Raw genomic sequence first — 26,414 nt, forward strand, 5'->3', positions numbered from 1 at the left:
GTGTGATAATTAGCTACATGACGGATATTTATTGAGAATAACAAGCTAACTCTCTTGTTTGCTTTTGCAAGAAGTCACCACTCTCTAAGCCCTTTTGATTTCTTTGCAGAATGAAGAAGAATCTGGAAAATGTTTACGAGGCTCAAATCAAAGCAGTCCGAGAGGAGATTGCAGCACTGCAAAGCCAACAGGACGAGAATGAACGAGAGATGGTTCTGAAGCTTGCAGGAGGACACATGCAACATGCTCTGTGAGTTGACATTAGGACAGAAATACTCCAACTCGGTCCGGGACAGTGGTGGAAAAAGTACACAGTTGGTATACCTGAGTACAAGTAAAAGATAACTTTTAATAGAAAATTACTCGAGTAAAAGTCACACAGTAATATACGACTTCAATAAAAGTATTTGGGTTTTTAAATATACTTAAGTATCAAAAGTAAATGTAATTGCTAAAATATACTTATAGTAAGTGTAAAAGTATACGTCATTTAAAATTCCTTATTAAGCAAAGCAGATGGCACCATTTTCTTGTTTTAAAAATGTACGCATAGCCAGGGGCCACACTCTAACACTCAGACATTATTTACAAAAGATGCATTTGTGTTTAGTGAGATCAGAGGCAGTAGTGATGACCAGGGATGTTCTCTGTTTAGTGAGTCCTCCAGATCAGAGGCAATAGTGATGACCAGGGATGTTCTCTGTTTAGTGAGTCCTCCAGATCAGAGGCAATAGTGATGACCAGGGATGTTCTCTGTTTAGTGAGTCCTCCAGATCAGAGACAGTAGGGATGACCAGGGATGTTCTCTGTTTAATGAGTCCTCCAGATCAGAGGCAGTAGGGACGAACAGGGACGTTCTCTGTTTAGTGAGTCCTCCAGATCAGAGGCAGTAGGGATGACCAGGGATGTTCTCTGTTTAGTGAGTCCTCCAGATCAGAGGCAGTAGGGATGACCAGGGATGTTCTCTGTTTAGTGAGTCCTCCAGATCAGAGGCAGTAGGGATGACCAGGGATGTTCTCTGTTTAGCGAGTCCTCCAGATCAGAGGCAGTAGGGATGACCAGGGATGTTCTCTGTTTAGTGAGTCCTCCAGATCAGAGGCAGTAGGGACGAACAGGGATGTTCTCTGTTTAGTGAGTCCTCCAGATCAGAGGCAGTAGGGACGAACAGGGATGTTCTCTGTTTAGTGAGTCCTCCAGGTCAGAGGCAGTAGGGATGACCAGGGATGTTCTCTGTTTAGTGAGTCCTCCAGATCAGAGGCAGTAGGGATGACCAGGGATGTTCTCTGTTTAGTGAGTCCTCCAGATCAGAGGCAGTAGGGATGACCAGGGATGTTCTCTGTTTAGTGAGTCCTCCAGATCAGAGGCAGTAGGGAGGACCAGGGATGTTCTCTTGATAAGCATGTATATTGTACCATTTCCGTGTCCTGCTAAACATTCAAAATGTAACGAGTACTTTGGGTGTCAGGGAAAATGTATGGAGTAAAATGTACATTATTTTCTTTCTTTAGGAATGTATTGAAGAAAAGTTGTCAAAAATAAAAATAGTAAAGTACAGATACTCCAAAAAACTACTTAAGTAGTACTTTCAAGTATTTTTTTACTGAAGTACTTTACACCACTGGTCCGGGGGACGTTTTTGTTTTTGCCGTAGTTTATTCAATTGATTGAAGTTTCATAATGAGTTGATTTATCTGAATGTGTACTGTGCTACGGCAAAAAAACAAAATGTGAAACGCAGATTTAATTTAATAATAATTTTATTTATTAGAATCCCCGACAGCTTGTCTTACTGGGGTCTGACACACAATGAAAAAAGACATCGCAGACAAAATACAATTTACATACATTTTAAAAACATTAACGTGTGTGTGTGTGTGTGTGTGCGTGCGCGCGTGCGTGCGCGCGCACGCACGCATCTATCAGTTCCACATACATGTCAGTTCATACACACAACAAGCAGGTCCAATAGGAGAGAGGTGTTGTGCTGTGAGGCGTTGCTTTATCTGTTTCTGAAACCAGGTTTGCTGTTTATTTGAGCAATATGAGATGGAAGGAATTTCCATGCAATAAGGGCTCTATATAATACTGAACGCTTTCTTGAATTTGTTCTGGATTTGGGGACTATGAAAAGACCCCTGGCGGCATGTCTGATGGGGTAAGTGTGTGTGTCAGAGCTGTGTGTAAGTTGACTATGCAAACAATTTGGGATTTCCAACACATTAATGTTCCTTATAAAAAGAAGAAGTGATGCAGTCAGTGTCTCCTCAACTCTTAGCCAAGAGAGACTGGCAGCATAGTATTAATATCAGCCCACTGATTACAATGAAGAGCAAAACATGCCTCTCTGTTCTGGGCCAGCTGCAGCTTAACTAGGTCTTTCCTTGCAGCACTGGACCACACGACTGGACCACAATCAAGATTAGACAAAACTAGAGCCTGCAGGACTTGCTTTTTGGAGTCAAAAGCAGAGCATCTCTTTATTACGGACAGACCTCTCCCCATCATTACAACCATTGAATCTATATGTTTTAAACATGACAGCTTACAATCCAAGGTAACACCAAGTAATTTAGTCTCCTCAACTTGTTTAACAGCCACACCATTCATTACCAGATTCAGCTGAGGTCTAGAACTTAGGGAATGATTTGTACCAAATACAATGCTCTTAGTTTTAGAGATGTTCAGGACCAGTTTATTACTGGCCACCCATTCTAAAACAGACTGCAACTCCTTGTTAAGGGTTTCAGTGACTTCATTGGCTGTGGTTGCTGATGCATATTTGGTTGAATCATCAGCATACATGGGCACACATGCTTTGTTTAACGCCAGTGGCAGGTCATTAGTAAAAATAGAAAATGATGCTGGGCGGACATTAGCTACATGTTTTTACCCCGATCCACGAGTCCTATGAGCTCCAAGCCCGTTTCTCCAAATCGAAGCGACTCCGTAGTGAAACGAAGCTCTGCAGCCGGTAAAGTGTCATGCTGTGTTCATATGCTAGTCGGAACTAGGAAACGTTTCTGATTTGCTGATTCGTTGAACGCGGCACGTGTTGAACTATAACCAGTTAGGGTGAACTCGGTGGCGTTTGCTGATTTAAAAAAAAAAAAAACGAATACAAAACAACTTGTCTAGTGTGAGGGGTTATGGGAACTCAGGCCCCTGTCTAGTGTGAGGGGTTATGGGAACTCAGGCCCCTGTCTAGTGTGAGGGGTTATGGGAACTCAGGCCCCTGAAGGGAACCAAACTGAGACCATCTCGACAGGTGGTTCGCTTCAATTCCTCGATCCGGTTCCCTTTTTAACTCAATGTGAACACAAAGCTCCCCAGGTTCACTACTGTTATAACCCCTCACACTAGACTACTGTTATAACCCCTCACGCTAGACTACTGTTATAACCCCTCACGCTAGACTACTGTTATAACCCCTCACACTAGACTACTGTTATAACCCCTCACGCTAGACTACTGTTATAACCCCTCACGCTAGACTACTGTTATAACCCCTCACGCTAGACTACTGTTATAACCCCTCACGCTAGACTACTGTTATAACCCCTCACGCTAGACTACTGTTATAACCCCTCACGCTAGACTACTGTTATAACCCCTCACGCTAGACTACTGTTACAACCCCTCACGCTAGACTACTGTTATAACCCCTCACGCTCGACTACTGTTATAACCCCTCACGCTAGACTACTGTTATAACCCCTCACGCTAGACTACTGTTATAACCCCTCACGCTAGACTACTGTTATAACCCCTCACGCTAGACTACTGTTATAACCCCTCACGCTAGACTACTGTTATAACCCCTCACGCTAGACTACTGTTATAACCCCTCACGCTAGACTACTGTTATAACCCCTCACGCTAGACTACTGTTATAACCCCTCACGCTAGACTACTGTTATAACCCCTCACGCTAGACTACTGTTATAACCCCTCACGCTAGACTACTGTTATAACCCCTCACGCTAGACTACTGTTATAACCCCTCACGCTAGACTACTGTTATAACCCCTCACGCTAGAATACTGTTATAACCCCTCACACTAGAATACTGTTATAACCCCTCACACTAGAATACTGTTATAACCCCTCGTCTCATTGGTGCCACAATAGAGAGGTTATGCTGTGCAGGTGATTAGCGATTGTTAAGGATGCACATAAATTCCAAAGTGTGTGGAGTTTGGCAGTGACACAACGTTCAGATGATTTGTTTGCACGATGTTGAACTACAGGCTGAGAGAACTTCATCAGCTGATTATTCTGGGCTTATTTAAATACTGTGAAGAAAACAACAATATATTTGGTGAGAATCACAAGGGTACAAAATCAACTAGCTCTTAAAGAGGGACGTAGTCTACATTTAGGTGTTCATTTTTCAATTACAGCGTTATTTCATCTGCAGTTATTCTTCTGCTCTTTGTTCTGTTACCAATAATATTTACATGTTAATAGTATCTTCTGATTACAATTATTGTGGTCTTCCAAAAACGTAAGTAGGAATATGTAGCTGTCTGATAACATGTGCTGATGGAAAGGCTTGTCTTGCACTTTGGAAAAAACCCAGAGTGCATTGAGTGAATGTTGGGAAAAGATCTTGTTTCCTTTCTGAACACAGCAATGTGAATACAAAGAGGACTCGGACCACAAAATAGGTGAAGTGAACCGTCAAAAGAGATGAGTTCCTCATTCAAAGTCGGGGGCAGTGGGAATACAAAAAGAGAATAATTTTGCTCTGTTTACCACATAGTTCACTTTCAATCAATCACATTTATTTACATCAGCCAATGTCACAAAGTGCTATGCAGAAATCCTAAAAGCCCTTTTTAAAGAGGGCTATATGTGAAAACACCCTGAGCATGTTGGAAATGAACACGTTTTCTAGTTCCGACCAGCGTGTGATTGATGGCTTTCACAGCCTCCTGGGAACTCTACAAACACTTATGGTTTCCCCCATTTTTAATTTTCTGACATGTTGAATATATTTGGCCTCAAATCGGCCAATCGTACTGCTACGGGAAGTGCCGCCAATGTGTATGTACTAAACCGATTTACTAAACTGAACAAAAATATAAACGCAACATATAAAGTGTTGGTTTCATGAGCTGGTGTGGCATATCAAGAAGCTGATTTTTAAACAGCATGATCATTACACAGGTCCACCCCGTGTAATAAAAGGACACTCTCTAAAATGTGCAGTTTTGTCACACAACACAATGCCACAGATGTCTCAAGATTAGAGGGAGTGTGGAATTGGCATGCTGACTGCAGGAATATCCACCAGAGCTGTTGCCAGAGAATTTGAATGTTAATTTCTCTACCATAAGCCGCCTCAGAGAATTTGGCAGTATGTCCAACTGGCCTCACAACCGCAGACCACATGTATGGCATAAGCTATGGACAACGAACACAATTGCATTTTATCAATGGCAACTTGAATGCACAGAGATACAATTTCTGGAAGCTGAAAATGTCCCAGTTCTTCCATGGCTTGCATACTCACCAGACATGTCACTCATTGAGCATGTTTGGGATGCTCTGGATCGACATGTACGACAGCGTGTTCCAGTTCCCGCCAATATCCAGCAACTTTGTACAGCCATTTATAGAGGAGTGGGACACCATTCCACAGGCGACAATCAACAGCCTGAACAACTCTATGTGAAGGAGATGTGTCGCGCTGCATGAGGCAAAATGGTGGTCACATCAGATACTGACTGGTTTTCTGATCCACGCCCCTACTTTTTTGTTTTAAGGTATCTGTGACCAACAGATGCATATCTGTATTCCCAGTCATGTGAAATCCATAGATTAGGGCCTAATTAATTAATTTCAATTGACTGATTTCCTTATATGAATTGTAACTCCGTAATCCCCCCATGGGAATCGAACCCACAATGCTGGCATTGCATGCACCATGCTCTACCAACTGAGCCACACAGGACCAGTTGATTCATCTATGGTGGTGATGATGATGATGTTGTTGTTGTTGTTTCCCCCAACACACAGGTTGGCCATGACAGGACATCAGGAGAAGGAGACTGGGAAGAGTCAGAGAGACATCACAGCTCACCTGAAGACTGAGATAATGGAGATGGAGGAAGATCTCATCAGACAGACCAAGATAAACGGAATCGTTCTTGCCAACTGCTGTGTGAAGACTGTGGAGAAAAGTAACTGTCATTCTTTATAACTACTCCTTTGACTAGGTCTAGTACTACGGGTAGGGGTAGGACTAGGTCTATGACTAGGGGTAGGACTAGGTCTAGGGGTAGGTCTAGGGGTAGGGGTATGTCTACGACTAGGGGTAGGGCTAGGTCTAGGGGTTGGGCTAGGTCTTTCCACAATTCCTCATCTCCTTGCATCTCCTTGCCTCACCTCCTTCAACTGTATTGGAAGAGAAGGTCCAAAGCTCTCAGACTTTTCTCCAATCTGTTTTGAGAAGGAGCCAAGGAGGTGAGGAGCGAGGATGCGAGCAATTGAAGAAGGATGAATAGATTTAAGAGCTAAAGTTTGGGCATATCTTTGGTATAATCTCATGTTTTTCCTCTGCCCTCTTCTAAGGCGACAAGAAGATGGTGCAACAACACAGGCTGACGGGCCGCTGCTCCTTCTTAGACTTCCAAGTGGAGTTTGAGCTCACTGATGTTCAGGTGAGAAGAATGTCTGTTAAGGCTATTCTGAACTATTGCCTCTGGGGGGTGCTATTGAGCCAGAAGAGGTCCCAGTCATTTCCTGTCCTAGAGAGGAAATGTACGTTTAGGGCCAGGGTTCCGGTCTAAAATAACAGCTTCGACTGCTCCTACAGTTCTGCTTCGGAACTGCAGTTTAACTGACGATGGGTTCAGGTCAGGGCTTTGTGCAGGCCAGTCAAGTTGTTCCACACGGATCTCGACAAACCATTTCTGTATGGACCTCGTTTTGTGCACGGGGGCATTGTCATGCTGAAACAGGAAAGGCCCTTCCCCAAACTGTTGCCACAAATTTGGGAGCACAGAATTGTCTGGAAAGTCATTGTATGTTGTCGTGTTAAGATTTCCCTTTATTGGAACTAAGGGGCCTGAACCCATGAAAAACATTATTCAATTATTCTTCTTCCACCAAACTTTACAGTTGGCACTATGCATTGGGGCAGGTAGCGTTCTCCTGGCATCCGCCAAACCCAGATTCGTCTGTCGGACTGCCAAATGGTGAAGCGTGATTCATCACTCCAGAGAACGCGTTTCCACTGCTCCAGAGTCCAATGAAGGCGAGCTTTACACAACTCCAGCCGACGCTTGGCATTACACATGGTGATCTAAGGCTTGTGTGAGGCTGCTCTGCCATGGAAACCCATTTCATGAAGCTCCCAACGAGCAGTTCTTGTGCTGACGTTGCTTCCAGAGGCAGTCTGGAACTCGGTAGTGAGTGTTGCAAATGAGGACAGACAATTTTTACGCTTTATGCGCTTTAGCGGTCCCATTTTGTGACTTTGTGGTGCCTACCACTTCACGGCTGAGCCGTTGTTGCTCCTAGAAGTTTCCACTTCACAATAACAACACTTACAGTTGACCGAGCCAGCTCTAGCAGGGCAGAAATTTGACGAACTGACTTGTTGGAAAGGTGGCATCCTATGACGGTGCCATGTTGAAAGTCACTGAGCTCTTCAGTACGGGCCGTTATACTGCCAATGTTTGTCTATGGAGATTGTATGGCTGTGTGCTCAATTTTATACACCTGTCAGCGACGGGTGTGGCTGAAATAGCCAAATCCACAAATTTTGAAGGGGTGTCCACATACTTTTGTGTATCTTTGACTTAACCATCTATGGTTATCTCCAAAGCTTTGTCATCTTCCATAAATAGCGGGCCGTGAATCCGCCATAGAAATAGTTAGAATAAGATGATGCTCTGGTAATATGGATAACTATTGAAAGCAGCCTACCTACCTTTTGGTAGGTAGGCTGCTGGCAGGTCTTGGCTGCGGTACAGCTGAGCCAAGTCAGCCTGTGGTCGTGGTTCTCACGGGGGAAGTGAAATGATAGGCTACAATGACTGCTCGTGATCATGCACGCCACAAATAACATATAACTAAGTTCCTTGAATTTTCTTTTGTGAGCTGCCTTTTCATTATCTGGATAGACACTAACCTTACACAAATCAAAGTGGTGGAGCGTGTAGTGAAGCAAAACTTCTGTGGTCAAGACCATTCATCTTGGGGGGACTGGGTTTGCAAAAATACGTATCACACAATTATATCATTTTATAAAATGCCTTCAGAAAGTATTCAGACCCCTTGAGTTTTTCCACATTTTGTTACGTTACAGCCGTATTCTAAAATAGATTCCTCATCAATCTACACACAATACCCCATAATGACATCACAATACCCCATAATGACATCACAATACCCCATAATGACATCACAATACCCCATAATGACAAAGCCAAAACAGGTTTTTAGAAAGTTTTAGCAAATAAAAAAAAAATACATGAAAAAACATACCGTATTTACATAAGTATTCAGACCCTTTGCTATGAGACTCGAAATTGAGCTCAGGTGCATCCTGTTTCCATTGATCATCCTGGAGATGTTTCTACAACTTGATTGGAGTCCACCTGTGGTAAATTCAATTGATTTGACATGATTTGGAAAGGCACACACCTGTCTATATAAGGTCCCACAGTTGACAGTACATGTCAGAGCAAAAACCAGGCCATGAGGTCGAAGGAATTGTCCCTAGAGCTCAGAGACAGGATTGTGTCGAGGCACAGATCTGGTGAAGGGTACCAAAAAATATTTCTGCAGCATTGAAGGTCCCCAAGAACACAGTGGCCTCCATCATTCTTAAATTGAAGAAGTTTGGGACCACCAAGACTCTTCCTAAAGCTGGCCGCCCGGCCAAACAGCAATCGGGGAAGAAGGGCCTTGGTCAGGGAAGTGACCAAGAACCCGATGGTCACTGACAGAGCTCCAGAGTTCTTCTGTGTAGATTGGAGAACCTTCCAAAAGGACAACCATCTCTGCAGCGCTCCATCAATCAAGCCTTTATGGTTGAGTGTCCAGGTGGAAGCCGCTCCTCAGTAAAAGGCACATGACAGCCCTCTTGGAGTTTGCCAAAAGGCACCTAAAGGACTCTCAGACCATGAGAAACAAGATTCTCTGGCCTGATGAAACCAAGATTGAACTCTTTGGCCTGAGTGCCAAGTGTCATGTCTTGAGGAAACCTGGCACCATCCCTACGGTGAAGCATGGTGGTGGCAGCATCATACTGTGGGGATGTTTTTCAGTGGCAGGGACTGGAAGACTAGTCGGGATCGAGGGGAAAGATGAACGGAGCAAAGTACAGCGAGATCCTTGATGAAAACCTGCTCAGGACCTCAACACTGTTAAACCAGTTTATAAAGTTACCCAGTATTGGAATTAGCTCCCAGCCTCAGGAGCACAAGGCTGTTTGGCTCATCTCAGTCACCAAGAGGTAGAGCTTTGCAACCTGTTTCTGATTTAATAAACAATGCCATGCTGGTGGATGGTAACATTCATATACCCAGCCCTGAAACGAAATGTAGGTTGATAACAATTTGTACGTCATATCATAAGGAAAGACACTGCATTCACAGAGATTTGCACGAAGTGAGCAGTTCGGATTTGTCACGTCAAGCCCGAATGTATCATACTTTCACTGAAACGATGATCTGTTGACTTAAATCATTGTGCTACGTCATGGCAAAGCTTTGGCCATCGTCTTTGAGCTCGAAAAGGTGGATATTTGCTGGTTTGGCCATTTTTAATTTACAGAAATATTGTCCAGAAGTTGCCTGTAGTAAGTAGGACCTATATATCTTCAAGGGTTGAAATGGATGAACCTGTTATCTGCGGTCATCAACACAAGGGGCCAGTGTAGATCTATATTTATGGCAGACTGAAGCGAGGGCATGTAGTCAACACAGGAAACAGACATATCACCCCTTCAGTTTAGGGATTCTAGAACATTTTGTTTAATGGAAAGCAAGTAGTATAAAGTACAATTTTAGATTTCCAATAGACAACTGTCTAATACTGCTGGTTGTAGATGCTTTTAGACCAAACCAATGGACAACTGTCTAATACTGCTGGTTATAGATGCTTTAAGACCAAACCAATGGACAACTGTCTAATACTGCTGGTTATAGATGCTTTTAGACCAAACCAATGGACAACTGTCTAATACTGCTGGTTATAGATGCTTTTAGACCAAACCAACGGACAACTGTCTAATACGGCTGGTTATAGATGCTTTTAGACCAAACCAATAGACAACTGGTCTAATACTGCTGGTTATGCTTTTGTTGAATAAGTATCAGATCAGTATATCATATCATTTTATTATGATTGGCTGTAATTGATACTGTTTAAAGCTAACTGACGTCTTTGACCTTCTCATAGGAGGATGCTACCCTGGTGAGGACGATCACTGACCTCAACATCGTCATGGACAGCACTGAGTTTAAGGACTTCAGTAAATTTGTGTCTGGGTAAGGCCGTGATATTGAAAAATGTATTCTAACACGTCCCCGTTTTTTAAATTTTGTTTTGACAGTTTTATTACTGTTGTAATACTCGCACTCGATCAATAGCGATCAATATCTTTACTGTCAGGGTATAAAGACACACTGTAGGCCTAACTACTTATCGGTGCAAGTCATTTGTAAATGGAAAACGTGAAACCCAGTCACGAGTTGTGGTTGTTTAGCTCATCTTAGGACTCTACTAAAGCGCGTTTGTTTAGGACTCTACTAAAGCGCGTTTGTTTAGGACTCTGCTAAACGCGCGTTTGTTTAGGACTCTGCTAAACGCGCGGTTGTTTAGGACTCTGCTAAACGCGCGTTTGTTTAGGACTCTGCTAAACGCTCGTTTGTTTAGGACTCTGCTAAACGCTCGTTTGTTTAGGACTCTACTAAACGCGCGTTTGCTTAGGACTCTACTAAACGCTCGTTTGTTTAGGACTCTACTAAAAGTGCGTTTGTTTAAGACTCTACTAAACGCTCGTTTAGGACTCTGCTAAACGCGTGTTTGTTTAGGACTCTGCTAAACGCGCGTTTGTTTAGGACTCTACTAAACGCTCGTTTGTTTAGGACTCTGCTAAACGCGCGTTTGCTTAGGACTCTGCTAAACGCTTGTTTGAACATAACATTGAAACCGGGTCAGAGGGTTTGGTTCTGGACAGTAGGCCCACTGCCCAGAAGGCAACATTGAAACTGGGTCAGAGGGTTTGGTTCTGGCCAGTAGGCCCACTGCCCAGAAGGGCAACATTGAAACCGGGTCAGAGGGTTTGGTTCTGGCCAGTAGGCCCACTGCCCAGAAGGGCAACATTGAAACCGGGTCAGAGGGTTTGGTTCTGGCCAGTAGGCCCACTGCCCAGAAGGCAACATTGAAACCGGGTCAGAGGGTTTGGTTCTGGCCAGTAGGCCCACTGCCCAGAGGGCAACATTGAAACCGGGTCAGAGGGTTTGGTTCTGGACAGTATGCCCACTGCCCAGAGGGCAACATTGAAACAGGGTCAGAGGGTTTGGTTCTGGCCAGTAGGCCCACTGCCCAGAGGGTAACATTGAAACCGGGTCAGAGGGTTTGGTTCTGGCCAGTAGGCCCACTGCCCAGAGGGTAACATTGAAACCGGGTCAGAGGGTTTGGTTCTGGCCAGTAGGCCCACTGCCCAGACGGTAACATTGAAACCGGGTCAGAGGGTTTGGTTCTGGACAGTAGGCCCACTGCCCAGAAGGGTAACATTGAAACCGGGTCAGAGGGTTTGGTTCTGGCCAGTAGGCCCACTGCCCAGACGGTAACATTGAAACCGGGTCAGAGGGTTTGGTTCTGGACAGTAGGCCCACTGCCCAGAAGGGTAACATTGAAACCGGGTCAGAGGGTTTGGTTCTGGCCAGTAGGCCCACTGCCCAGACGGTAACATTGAAACCGGGTCAGAGGGTTCGGTTCTGGACAGTAGGCCCACTGCCCAGAAGGGTATACTCCGAAGGATCAATTAATTAGCCTGCTAACTTTGATTAACAACCAGAAATAACTGTGTTTTCTTGTTTTATTTAGAAAGCTTAGATATGTATTTTTGGTTGTTGAGTCATTTAAACCATGCCCATTTCAGGCTTATGTTTAAAAAAATAAAATAAAAAAATAAAGTTCATTCAGAATATTTAGGTAAATTAACTGGTCAACTCATTGATCCTGTTTTGTAGTACCTTACTCTGGTTATAGACAGCTACAGGCTGTTTGAAGACCAATCTGGTGTTCCCTAATGGCATTCTATTCCCTACATAGTGCCCTACTTTTGACCAGAGCTCCATGTAGGAAATATGATGAAGGGGCTCTGGTCAAAAGTAGTGCACTATGTAGGGAATAGAATGCCATTAGGGACTGGTCTTTGTGTTTGGCTTGACCAGAGTCTTGGCATCATCTCTCTCTAGTCTTTATTTGCCCAGTAGTGGAAAAGTAGCCGTAGATTGAATCCATTTTTTTATTTTTATTGCTGAATCGATTCTCCTTGACGTGTATTACATTTATAGACAGATGGTCTGTGTTCTTGAAAGCCTTGAGTGAATATATCAACAGTTATAATTCTTCCTAACAGAAACGGCATCAAATGTTTTCTGTTTCTACAAACAACCAAGGGTGTGTTGGTCGCCATTTTTAGTTAATGAACAATGTAGAAGCATTTTCATTTTGGGGTGTACATTTCTCATTTTCACTGTTCTTTACTCCCATAAATCATCACGCTTACAAGGTTCAACACGTTCCCATTTTATGGAGCCAACATTTAGCTAATCTGCGAGGTTGTAGTAGTTGTATATAATGGAAAGGATTTATATAAACCCAATTTTTATTTGATTTATTTTTGTATTTATTTATCTGTTATTTTACCAGGTAAGTTGACTGAGAACACGTTCTCATTTACAGCAACGACCTGGAGAACAGTTACAGGGGAGAGGAGGAGGGATAAATGAGCCAATTGGAAGCTGGGGATGATTAGGTGGCCGTGATGGTATGAGGGTCAGATTGGGAATTTAGCCAGGACACCAGGGTTAACACCCCTACTCTTACGATAAGCACCATGGGATCTTTAGTGACCACAGAGAGTCAGGACACCCGTTTAACGTCCCATCCGAAAGACAGCACCCTACACAGTAATGTGTAGTAATGCGCCTTACACATAACGTTTCCCTGTCCATATGGTTCAGTCGAGACAACAGTCCATGTGATTTCTATCCAGACAGAAATTGTTGCAGTTTGCATCCACACCCACAGTGGTGCTATAGCTAGGTCTATGTCATGCTATAGCTAGGTCTATGTCATGCTATAGCTAGGTCTATGTCATGCTATAGCTAGGTCTATGTCACGCTGTAGCTAAGGTCTATGTCACGCTGTAGCTAAGGTCTATGTCACGCTGTAGCTAAGGTCTATGTCACGCTGTAGCTAAGGTCTATGTCACGCTGTAGCTAAGGTCTATGTCACGCTGTAGCTAAGATCTATGTCGCGCTGTAGCTAAGGTCTATGTCGCGCTGTAGCTAGGTCTATGTCGCGCTGTAGCTAGGTCTATGTCGCGCTGTAGCTAGGTCTATGTCGCGCTGTAGCTAAGGTCTATGTCGCGCTGTAGCTAGGTCTATGTCGCGCTGTAGCTAGGTCTATGTCGCGCTGTAGCTAGGTCTATGTCGCGCTGTAGCTAGGTCTATGTCACGCTGTAGCTAGGTCTATGTCACGCTGTAGCTAGGTCTATGTCACGCTGTAGCTAGGTTTATGTCATGACGTGCAGTATTAGTGTTTACCTGATTTTGATTTATTTTAATGGGGTACTTTACTGAAGCTCAGAGCAGTCTCCTGCTCCACTTTAGTAAAACACATGAAAGTGGATTTGAGTGTCAGTCATTCTAGTTCTAATCTCTAGTTCTGGATGGACTGCAGGAGGATAAAGTCAGTCATTTGGTATTTTATTAGAATCCCCATTAGCTGTTACTAAAGCAGCAGCTAGTCTTCCTGGGGATCCACACAAAACATGAAACATAATACAGAATGACATACTACAGAACATCAATAGACAAGAACAGCTCAAGGACAGAACTAGATATATTTTTAAAAAGGCACAAATAGCCTACATATCAATACATACAAACTATCTAGGTCAAATAGGAGAGAGGTGTTGTGCCGAGAGGCGTTGCTTTATCAGTTTTCTGAAACCAGGTTTGTTGTTTATTTGAGCAATATGAGATGGGAGTTCCATGCAATAAGGTTTCTATATAATAGTGTACATTTTCTTGAATTTGTTCTGGATTTGGGGACTATGAAAAGACCCCTGGTGGCATGTCTGGTGGGATAAGTGTGTGTGTCAGAGCTGTGTGTAAGTTGACTATGCAAACAATTTTAGTCTCCTCAACTTGTTCAACAGTCACACCATTCATTACCGGATTCAGCTGAGGTCTAGAACTTAGGGAATGATTTGTACCAAATACAATGCTCTTAGTTTTAGATGTTCAGGACTAGTTTATTACTGGCCACCCATTCCAAAACAGACTGCAACTCTTTGACTTCATTAGCTGTGGTTGCTGATGCGTATTTGGTTGAATCATCAGCATACATGGACACACATGCTTTGTTTAATGCCAGCGGCAGGTCATTGGTAAAAATAGAAAAGAGTAGAGGGCCTAGAGAGCTGCCCTGCGGTACACCACACTTTACACTGTTTGACATAAGAGAAGCTTTTCATTAAAGAAAACCCTCTGAGTTCTATTAGATAGATCGCTCTGAATCCACGATATGGCAGAGGTTGAAAAGCCATAGCACTTAAGTTTTCTCAACAACAGGTTAAGGTCAATAATAATCAGAGGCTGCACTGAAATCTAACAGTACAGCTCCCACAATCTTCATATTAGCAATTTCTTTCAACCAATCATCAGTCATTTGTGTCAGTGCAGTACATGTTGAGTGCCCTTCTCTATAAGCAAGCTGAAAGTCTGTTGTTAATTTGTTTGCAGAGGAATAGCATTGTATTTGGTCAAACACCATTTTTTCCAACAGTTTGCTAAGAGCTGGCAGCAAGCTGATAGGTCTGCTGTTAGAACCAGTAAAGGCCGGCTTTACCACTCTTGGGTAGCGGAATGACTGGCTTCCCTCCAGGCCTGAGGACAAAGACTTTCCTCTAGGCTCAGATTAAAGATATGATAGATAGGAGTGGCTATAGAGTCAGCTACCATCTTCAGTAGCTTTCCATCTAAGTTGTCAACGCCAGGAGGTTTGTCATTATTGATCGTTAACGATACATTTTCCACCTCTCCCACACTAACTTTACAAAATGAATTCTAGTCGCTAGTGTTGGATGGACTGCAGGAGGATAAAAGCAATGCAAATTCAACCCAGTCAGTAGTAGGGTTGCTGAACTGCTGAACACAACATTTTCCTGGTTCTATTGTAATATTTGTGTTGTTTTTCTTTGCTGCATAATCTCAAATGTCTGTCTTGAGTCTTCTTTCTTTGACCTGGAGGCATGAGGAAGGACGTTGTATAAATAACTGATTTCTCTCCTAAATCTCTGGATTGATTAGTGGAGGACTTTGTTCTCTCTTTTTACAGCAGAACCAACATGCTGCCGGTCCTCTGGATCATATTGTCTGGTCTGACAGAGGATCGGTTCTGGCACACGGGACGTGGAAAACTACTGGAGATAATGATTCTCACACAAGTCTGTGGTTACGTCCCAAATTGCACTCCATTCCTTATGTAGTCCTATGGGCCCTGGTCAAAAGTAGTGCACTCCATAGGGAATAGGGTACCGTTTGGAATGTAGTCTGTATATTTTCTCTGTCTGGGGCACAGGGCTTTTTTAAAAATTTTTTAATCATTACTCAGAGAAAACCCTGTTGGCGACATCTCATGTAAACTGCTGACTGGTCTAGCAGACAGAGGTTCCTAGATGCCATGCCAATACAGGCACTGATTGCTCACACCTGGTTGGATTGGAGCTTTTGGAGAGATTTTTAAAAACATGATTTGTTATGTGTAAGATGCTTATAAGAGTCTGAAACAGTATGATAAATGCCCAATCGTACTGAACCACCAGCTATACTGTACAGTGGCTTCAGAAACTCTTCATACACCTTGACCTATTCCACATTTTGTTGTGTTACAAACTGAATTCAAAATGGATTACATTTAAAAAAAAATAATCCTCACCAATTTACACAAATTACCCCGTAATGACATTTAAAAACATGTTTTTAGAAAGTTTAACAAATTTATTGAAAATGAAAAACAGAAATCTCATTAAACATAAATAGTATTTTTATTTATTCAGCGAAAAACCCACTGAGGTCTCATTTCCAAAGATGCCCTGATTTTACAACAACCAAGACAATGTAAAACAAAACAGCAATAAATACGAAACGTACAACAGTTACAGGCCACAGCTACTAGGTCCTCAAGTAACACCCTAAACTGTTGGGTTGTTGGTCACCTCCCTGACCAAGGTCCTTCTTGCTCGGTACCTCAGTTTGATTGGACGGCCAGTTCTAGGCAGAGTCTGGGTAGTTACATATATATATATTTTTATACCCTTCCTCATCACCATTTCATCTTGGAGATCTACGGACAGTTCCTTGATCTTAATGGAATAGTTTCTGCTCTGACATGCACTGTCAACTGTGGAGAAAGTATATAAACAGCTGGGTTTCCTTCTAAATCCTGTCTAAACAAGTGAATTGGCCCACAGCTGGACTCCAATCAAGTTGTAGTGATATCTCAAGGATGATTGGATGCACCTTAAATTTGGAGTGTCATAGCAAAGGGGTGTGACTACTTATGTAAATGACATATTTCTGTAAAAAAAAACAAAAAAAACATGTTATCGCTTTCTCATTATGGGCTACAAGGTGTAGATGGGTAATCCATTTTGAATTCGGAATATAACACAAAGTGGAATAAGTCAAGAGGTATGAATACTCTTTGAAAGCAGTGTATCCCACCAGATACACTGTAAACAGGATGCTGTGTGTGTATATACCACCCAGATACACTGTAGACAGGATGCTGTGTATATATACCACCCAGATACACTGTAGACAGGATGCTGTGTATATATACCACCCAGATACACTGTAGACAGGATGCTGTGTGTATATATACCACCCAGATACACTGTAGACAGGATGCTGTGAAAATACCACCCAGATACACTGTAGACAGGATACTGTGTGTGTATATATACCACCCAGATACACTGTAGACAGGATGCTGTGTGTGTGTATACCACCCAGATACACTGTAGACAGGATGCTGTGTGTGTATATATACCACCCAGATACACTGTAGACAGGATGCTGTGTGTGTATATATACCACCCAGATACACTGTAGACAGGATGCTGTGTGTATATACCACCCAGATACACTGTAGACAGGATGCTGTGTGTGTATATACCACCCAGATACACTGTAGACAGGATGCTGTGAAAATACCACCCATATACACTGTAGACAGGATGCTGTGTGTATATATACCACCCAGATACACTGTAGACAGGATGCTGTGTGTGTATATACCACCCAGATACACTGTAGACAGGATGCTGTGTGTATATATACCACCCAGATACACTGTAGACAGGATGCTGTGTGTATATATACCACCCAGATACACTGTAGACAGGATGCTGTGTGTGTATATACCACCCAGATACACTGTAGACAGGATGCTGTGTGTGTATATACCACCCAGATACACTGTAGACAGGATGCTGTGTGTGTATATACCACCCAGATACACTGTAGACAGGATGCTGTGTGTGTATATACCACCCAGATACACTGTAGACAGGATGCTGTGTGTGTATATACCACCCAGATACACTGTAGACAGGATGCTGTGTGTGTGTGTAAATACCACCCAGATACACTGTAGACAGGATGCTGTGTGTGTGTGTAAATACCACCCAGATACACTGTAGACAGGATGCTGTGTGTGTGTGTAAATACCACCCAGATACACTGTAGACAGGATGCTGTGTGAGTATATACCACCCAGATACACTGTAGACAGGATGCTGTGTGTGTATATACCACCCAGATACACTGTAGACAGGATGCTGTGTGTGTATATATACCACCCAGATACACTGTAGACAGGATGCTGTGAAAATACCACCCAGATACACTGTAGACAGGATACTGTGTGTGTATATATACCACCGATACACTGTAGACAGGATGCTGTGTGTGTGTATACCACCCAGATACACTGTAGACAGGATACTGTGTGTATATATACCACCCAGATACACTGTAGACAGGATGCTGTGTGTGTATATATACCACCCAGATACACTGTAGACAGGATGCTGTGTGTATATACCACCCAGATACACTGTAGACAGGATGCTGTGAAAATACCACCCATATACACTGTAGACAGGATGCTGTGTGTATATATACCACCCATATACACTGTAGACAGGATGCTGTGTGTGTATATATACCACCCAGATACACTGTAGACAGGATGCTGTGTGTGTGTATACCACCCAGATACACTGTAGACAGGATGCTGTGTGTGTATATACCACCCAGATACACTGTAGACAGGATGCTGTGTGTGTATATATACACCACCCAGATACACTGTAGACAGGATGCTGTGTGTGTATATATACACCACCCAGATACACTGTAGACAGGATGCTGTGTGTATATATACCACCCAGATACACTGTAGACAGGATGCTGTGTGTGTATATATACACCACCCAGATACACTGTAGACAGGATGCTGTGTGTGTATATATACACCACCCAGATACACTGTAGACAGGATGCTGTGTGTGTATATATACCACCCAGATACACTGTAGACAGGATGCTGTGTGTGTATATACCACCCAGATACACTGTAGACAGGATGCTGTGTGTGTATATATACCACCCAGATACACTGTAGACAGGATGCTGTGTGTGTATATACCACCCAGATACACTGTAGACAGGATGCTGTGTGTGTATATACCACCCAGATACACTGTAGACAGGATGCTGTGTGTGTATATACCACCCAGATACACTGTAGACAGGATGCTGTGTGTGTATATACCACCCAGATACACTGTAGACAGGATGATGTGTGTGTATATACCACCCAGATACACTGTAGACAGGATGATGTGTGTGTATATACCACCCAGATACACTGTAGACAGGATACTGTGTGTGTATATATACCACCCAGATACACTGTAGACAGGATGCTGTGTGTGTGTATACCACCCAGATACACTGTAGACAGGATGCTGTGTGTATATACCACCCAGATACACTGTAGACAGGATACTGTGTGTATATATACCACCCAGATACACTGTAGACAGGATGCTGTGTGTGTATATACCACCCAGATACACTGTAGACAGGATGCTGTGTGTGTATATATACCACCCAGATACACTGTAGACAGGATGCTGTGAAAATACCACCCATATACACTGTAGACAGGATGCTGTGTGTATATATACCACCCATATACACTGTAGACAGCATGCTGTGTGTGTATATATACCACCCAGATACACTGTAGACAGGATGCTGTGTGTGTATATATACCACCCAGATACACTGTAGACAGGATGCTGTGTGTGTATATACCACCCAGATACACTGTAGACAGGATGCTGTGTGTGTGTATACCACCCAGATACACTGTAGACAGGATGCTGTGTGTGTATATACCACCCAGATACACTGTAGACAGGATGCTGTGTGTGTATATATACACCACCCAGATACACTGTAGACAGAATACTGTGTGTGTATATATACCACCCAGATACACTGTAGACAGGATGCTGTGTGTGTGTATACCACCCAGATACACTGTAGACAGGATGCTGTGTGTATATACCACCCAGATACACTGTAGACAGGATACTGTGTGTATATATACCACCCAGATACACTGTAGACAGGATGCTGTGTGTGTATATATACCACCCAGATACAATGTAGACAGGATGCTGTGTGTGTATATATACCACCCAGATACACTGTAGACAGGATGCTGTGAAAATACCACCCATATACACTGTAGACAGGATGCTGTGTGTATATATACCACCCATATACACTGTAGACAGGATGCTGTGTGTGTATATATACCACCCAGATACACTGTAGACAGGATGCTGTGTGTGTATATATACCACCCAGATACACTGTAGACAGGATGCTGTGTGTGTATATATACCACCCAGATACACTGTAGACAGGATGCTGTGTGTGTGTATACCACCCAGATACACTGTAGACAGGATGCTGTGTGTGTATATACCACCCAGATACACTGTAGACAGGATGCTGTGTGTGTATATATACACCACCCAGATACACTGTAGACAGGATGCTGTGTGTGTATATATACACCACCCAGATACACTGTAGACAGGATGGTGTGTGTGTATATACACCACCCAGATACACTGTAGACAGGATGCTGTGTGTGTATATACACCACCCAGATACACTGTAGACAGGATGCTGTGTGTGTATATACCACCCAGATACACTGTAGACAGGATGCTGTGTGTGTATATATACCACCCAGATACACTGTAGACAGGATGCTGTGAAAATACCACCCATATACACTGTAGACAGGATGCTGTGTGTATATATACCACCCAGATACACTGTAGACAGGATGCTGTGTGTGTATATACCACCCAGATACACTGTAGACAGGATGCTGTGTGTATATATACCACCCAGATACACTGTAGACAGGATGCTGTGTGTATATACCACCCAGATACACTGTAGACAGGATGCTGTGTGTGTATATACCACCCAGATACACTGTAGACAGGATGCTGTGTGTGTATATACCACCCAGATACACTGTAGACAGGATGCTGTGTGTGTATATACCACTCAGATACACTGTAGACAGGATGCTGTGTGTGTATATACCACCCAGATACACTGTAGACAGGATGCTGTGTGTGTATATACCACCCAGATACACTGTAGACAGGATGCTGTGTGTGTGTGTAAATACCACCCAGATACACTGTAGACAGGATGCTGTGTGTGTATATACCACCCAGATACACTGTAGACAGGATGCTGTGTGTGTATATATACCACCCAGATACACTGTAGACAGGATGCTGTGAAAATACCACCCAGATACACTGTAGACAGGATACTGTGTGTGTATATATACCACCCAGATACACTGTAGACAGGATGCTGTGTGTGTGTATACCACCCAGATACACTGTAGACAGGATGCTGTGTGTATATACCACCCAGATACACTGTAGACAGGATACTGTGTGTATATATACCACCCAGATACACTGTAGACAGGATGCTGTGTGTGTATATATACCACCCAGATACACTGTAGACAGGATGCTGTGTGTGTATATATACCACCCAGATACACTGTAGACAGGATGCTGTGAAAATACCACCCATATACACTGTAGACAGGATGCTGTGTGTATATATACCACCCATATACACTGTAGACAGGATGCTGTGTGTGTATATATACCACCCAGATACACTGTAGACAGGATGCTGTGTGTGTATATATACCACCCAGATACACTGTAGACAGGATGCTGTGTGTGTATATATACCACCCAGATACACTGTAGACAGGATGCTGTGTGTGTGTATACCACCCAGATACACTGTAGACAGGATGCTGTGTGTGTATATACCACCCAGATACACTGTAGACAGGATGCTGTGTGTGTATATATACACCACCCAGATACACTGTAGACAGGATGCTGTGTGTGTATATATACACCACCCAGATACACTGTAGACAGGATGCTGTGTGTATATATACCACCCAGATACACTGTAGACAGGATGCTGTGTGTGTATATATACACCACCCAGATACACTGTAGACAGGATGCTGTGTGTATATATACACCACCCAGATACACTGTAGACAGGATGCTGTGTGTGTATATATACCACCCAGATACACTGTAGACAGGATGCTGTGTGTGTATATACCACCCAGATACACTGTAGACAGGATGCTGTGTGTGTATATATACCACCCAGATACACTGTAGACAGGATGCTGTGTGTGTATATACCACCCAGATACACTGTAGACAGGATGCTGTGTGTGTATATATACCACCCAGATACACTGTAGACAGGATGCTGTGTGTGTATATACCACCCAGATACACTGTAGACAGGATGCTGTGTGTGTATATACCACCCAGATACACTGTAGACAGGATGCTGTGTGTGTATATACCACCCAGATACACTGTAGACAGGATGCTGTGTGTGTATATACCACCCAGATACACTGTAGACAGGATGCTGTGTGTGTATATACCACCCAGATACACTGTAGACAGGATGCTGTGAAAATACCACCCATATACACTGTAGACAGGATGCTGTGTGTATATATATACCACCCATATACACTGTAGACAGGATGCTGTGTGTGTATATACCACCCATATACACTGTAGACAGGATGCTGTGTGTATATATACCACCCAGATACACTGTAGACAGGATGCTGTGTGTATATATACCACCCAGATACACTGTAGACAGGATGCTGTGTGTGTATATATACCACCCAGATACACTGTAGACAGGATGCTGTGTGTGTATATATACCACCCAGATACACTGTAGACAGGATGCTGTGTGTGTGTATACCACCCAGATACACTGTAGACAGGATGCTGTGTGTGTGTATACCACCCAGATACACTGTAGACAGGATGCTGTGTGTGTATATACCACCCAGATACACTGTAGACAGGATGCTGTGTGTGTATATACCACCCAGATACACTGTAGACAGGATGCTGTGTGTGTAAATACCACCCAGATACACTGTAGACAGGATGCTGTGTGTGTATATACCACCCAGATACACTGTAGACAGGATGCTGTGTGTGTATATACCACCCAGATACACTGTAGACAGGATGCTGTGTGTATATATACCACCCAGATACACTGTAGACAGGATGCTGTGTGTGTATATACCACCCAGATACACTGTAGACAGGATGCTGTGTGTATATATACCACCCAGATACACTGTAGACAGGATGCTGTGTGTGTATATACCACCCAGATACACTGTAGACAGGATGCTGTAGTCATTAAGCTGCTTAGTTTGTCTCCTCGGTGTTTGTTTGAGCGGGTTCAATTATTTGTCAGGGCCTTGCCATGTTTCCATCACACCTTTTTGTTGCATTTCTTCCCCTGATCGGATCTGAGCAGAACGAGGGAGCAGAGTTTGGGCTCCATAGCAGTGGAAAAAAACGTATTCCCGATGTCTCTCGGACGAGGGGGGCCCTGGCTGACAACATCTGTGGAAAGTTTCTAGAAATATCAGAGGATATTTCCTCCTCGTCCGACAAGGGCCTGCTGTGGAGGGATTGCACTTTAAATATGAAGCAGAGTTACTATTTTGTTATGTGGCTTGTATTTTTCCTGCAAGCATCTCACCTGTTGGGTTCAATTTCCATCAACTCAATGTTGTTTTTGTGATGTGGTAATGCGGTGCAGTAAGTAACAGCGTAAATTCAGTTTGGTAATAGTGCCGTAGCAGTATTTTTGTAATTTGTATTTTAAGCAGGGACTCACCATTTTGAGACCAGGGTCTCTTTCACAAGGGAGTCCTGCATATACCATTTCAAAAGACAAACTCTCAAATCAAATACCGTACAAAACCAGTCAAATACGGCCATGCACAAATATTCAAGGTAAACTATTAAATTACTCAAGAAGGCCCCCCCCCCCAACAGTGTCGAAGGCCTTGGAAAGGTCTGTGAATAAAGCGGCACAATGGTTTTTATGATCAAAGTAATTTAACACATCATCTAGAACAAACGTAGCAGCTGAAATGGACTAAAACCAGATTGGTGCATATTTCGAATAGAATGACACGTTTTTAAAACTTGCTTAGCTAACAGTTGGCCAGAGATTCTAATACTTTGGAAAGGCAAGATGACTTGGAAAATGGACAGTAGTTATCTACAATACCAGTCAAAAAGTTTGGACACACCTACTCATTCAAGGGTTTTTCTTTTCTTTTTTACTATTTTCTACATTGTAGAATAAAAGTGAAGACATCAAAACTATGAAATAACATATATGGAATCATGTAGTAACCAAAAAAAATGTGTTAAACAAATCATAATATATTTTATATTTGGGATTCTTCAAAGTAGCCATCCTTTTGCTTTGATAACCGCTTTGGACATTCTTGGCATTCTCTCAACCAGCTTTTTATTTTTTTTAACATAGATTTTTAGCAAGGCTCTTTGAGTTAATAAAGATATTAAATGTTTGAAAATAAATATACAATGTGTATCTGGAAGTGCATCGTTCTCTACAGTCTGTTTAGAGGTGAATAAACGACTCCCTCTAGTGGAATTTGAGGAATTTCCGTAAACTATTCTTTTGAGACAAAAAGGTTATTAAAAGCACCACAAATGTCCATTTAGTCTATTATGTGACCAGAGACTGTCACAACCTGTTGGGGGCAATGAGGCTGGAGGTGGGTTCAGAGATTTGACTACTTTCCAGATGCTTGCTGGATTCCCGCCATTTCTCAGATACACAATTAAAGAAGTATGTTGACTTTACTTTTCTAACAAGTGAGCTACATCTATTTCTGGAACGTCTGAAGGACTGCCAGTCGGATGTAGTATCAGTCAATCTTGCCTTAGCCCAAGCTACTTTTACTTCCTGTAATTTTTTCAGACAATTCATGCGTGAACCAAGGGTTTGATATCTCCTTTACTCTTAGCTTTTTTTATTTTTAAACGGAGCATCTGTAGGTAGCCTCGTGGTTAGAGCGTTGGGCCAGTAACCGAAAGGTAGCTAGATCGAATCCCCGAGCTGACAAGGTAAAAATCTATCGTTCTACCCCTGAACAAGGCAGTTAACCCACTGTTCCTAGGCCGTCATTGTAAATAAGAATTTGTTCTTAACTGACTTGCCTGGTTAAATAATTATCTGCAACAGTGTTAAACAGAGAAGTAAAACAATTTAGGCAGAGTTCCTCTGTCCAGTGTCTGTGTTCTTTTGCCCATCTTAATCTTTTCTTTTTATTGGCCAGTCTGAGATATGGCTTTTTCTTTGCAACTCTGCCTAGAAGGCCAGCATCCCGGAATCGCCTCTTCACTGTTGACGTTGAGACTGGGGTTTTGCGGGTACTATTTAATGAAGCTGCCAGTTGAGGACTTGTGAGGCGTCTGTTTCTCAAACTAAACACTAATGTTCTTTCTATTCTGGTTAGAGCCAGTTTGCGCTGTTCTGTGAAGGGAGTAGTACACAGCGTTGTACCAGATCTTCAGTTTCTTGGCAATTTCTCACATGGAATAGCCTTCATTTCTCAGAACAAGAATAGACTGACAAGTTTCAGAAGAAAGTACTTTCTTTCTGGACATTTTGAGCCTGTAATCGAACCCACAAATGCTGATGCTCCAGATACTCAACTACTCTAAAGAACGGCAGTTTTATTGCTTCTTTAAATCAGAACAACAGTTTTCAGCTTTGCTAACATAATTGCAAAAGGGTTTTCTAATGCTCAATTAGCCTTTTTTAAAATGATAAACTTGGATTAGCTAACACAACGTGCCATTGGAACACAGGAGGGATGGTTGCTGATAACGGACCTCTGTTCGCCTATGTAGATATTCCATAAAAATATCAGCCATTTCCAGCTACAATAGTAATTTACAACATTAACAATGTTTACACCTTATTTCTGATCAATTTGATGTTATTTTAATGGACTTTTTTTTCTGCTTTTCTTTCAAAAACAAGGACATTTCTAATTGACCCCAAACTTTTGAATGGTATTGTGAATCTGATACTGGCATCAACCAATTCAGATTACGATTATCCAATATTAAATGATTCAGATGTGGCGTAGTCGGACGGTAGATTCGGACGGTAGATTCGGACGCGGCGTAGTCGGACGGTAGATTCGGACGCGGCGTAGTCGGATGGTAGATTCGGACGCGGCGTAGTCGGACGGTAGATTCGGACGCGGCGTAGTCGGACGGTAGATTCGGACGCGGCGTAGTCGGACGGTAGATTCGGACGTGGCGTAGTCGGACGTGGCGTAGTCGGACGGTAGATTCGGACGGTAGATTCGGACGTGGCGTAGTCGGACGGTAGATTCGGACGTGGCGTAGTCGGACGGTAGATTCGGACGGTAGATTCGGACGTGGCGTAGTCGGACGGTAGATTCGGACGTGGCGTAGTCGGACGGTAGATTCGGACGGTACATTCGGACGTGGCGTAGTCGGACGGTAGATTCGGACGTGGCGTAGTCGGACGGTAGATTCGGACGGTAGATTCGGACGGTAGATTCGGACGTGG

General features: G+C 43.1%; 1 protein-coding gene across 1 annotated transcript in view; it reads left to right on the forward strand.

Annotated features, from left to right (window-relative positions):
• The window catches only part of cenpp (centromere protein P), a 216,498-nt gene that overhangs the window by 410 nt on the left and 189,674 nt on the right, over positions 1-26,414 (forward strand). The window contains exons 2-5 of the mRNA XM_029692797.1: positions 110-250; positions 6,022-6,185; positions 6,577-6,665; positions 10,417-10,505. Coding sequence (XP_029548657.1) covers positions 110-250; positions 6,022-6,185; positions 6,577-6,665; positions 10,417-10,505 — 483 coding nt within the window. The remainder of the gene's footprint in view (positions 1-109; positions 251-6,021; positions 6,186-6,576; positions 6,666-10,416; positions 10,506-26,414) is intronic.

The sequence above is a fragment of the Salmo trutta genome, chromosome 16, assembly GCF_901001165.1.
Source record: "Salmo trutta chromosome 16, fSalTru1.1, whole genome shotgun sequence".
NCBI classification, from domain to species: Eukaryota; Metazoa; Chordata; class Actinopteri; order Salmoniformes; family Salmonidae; genus Salmo; species Salmo trutta.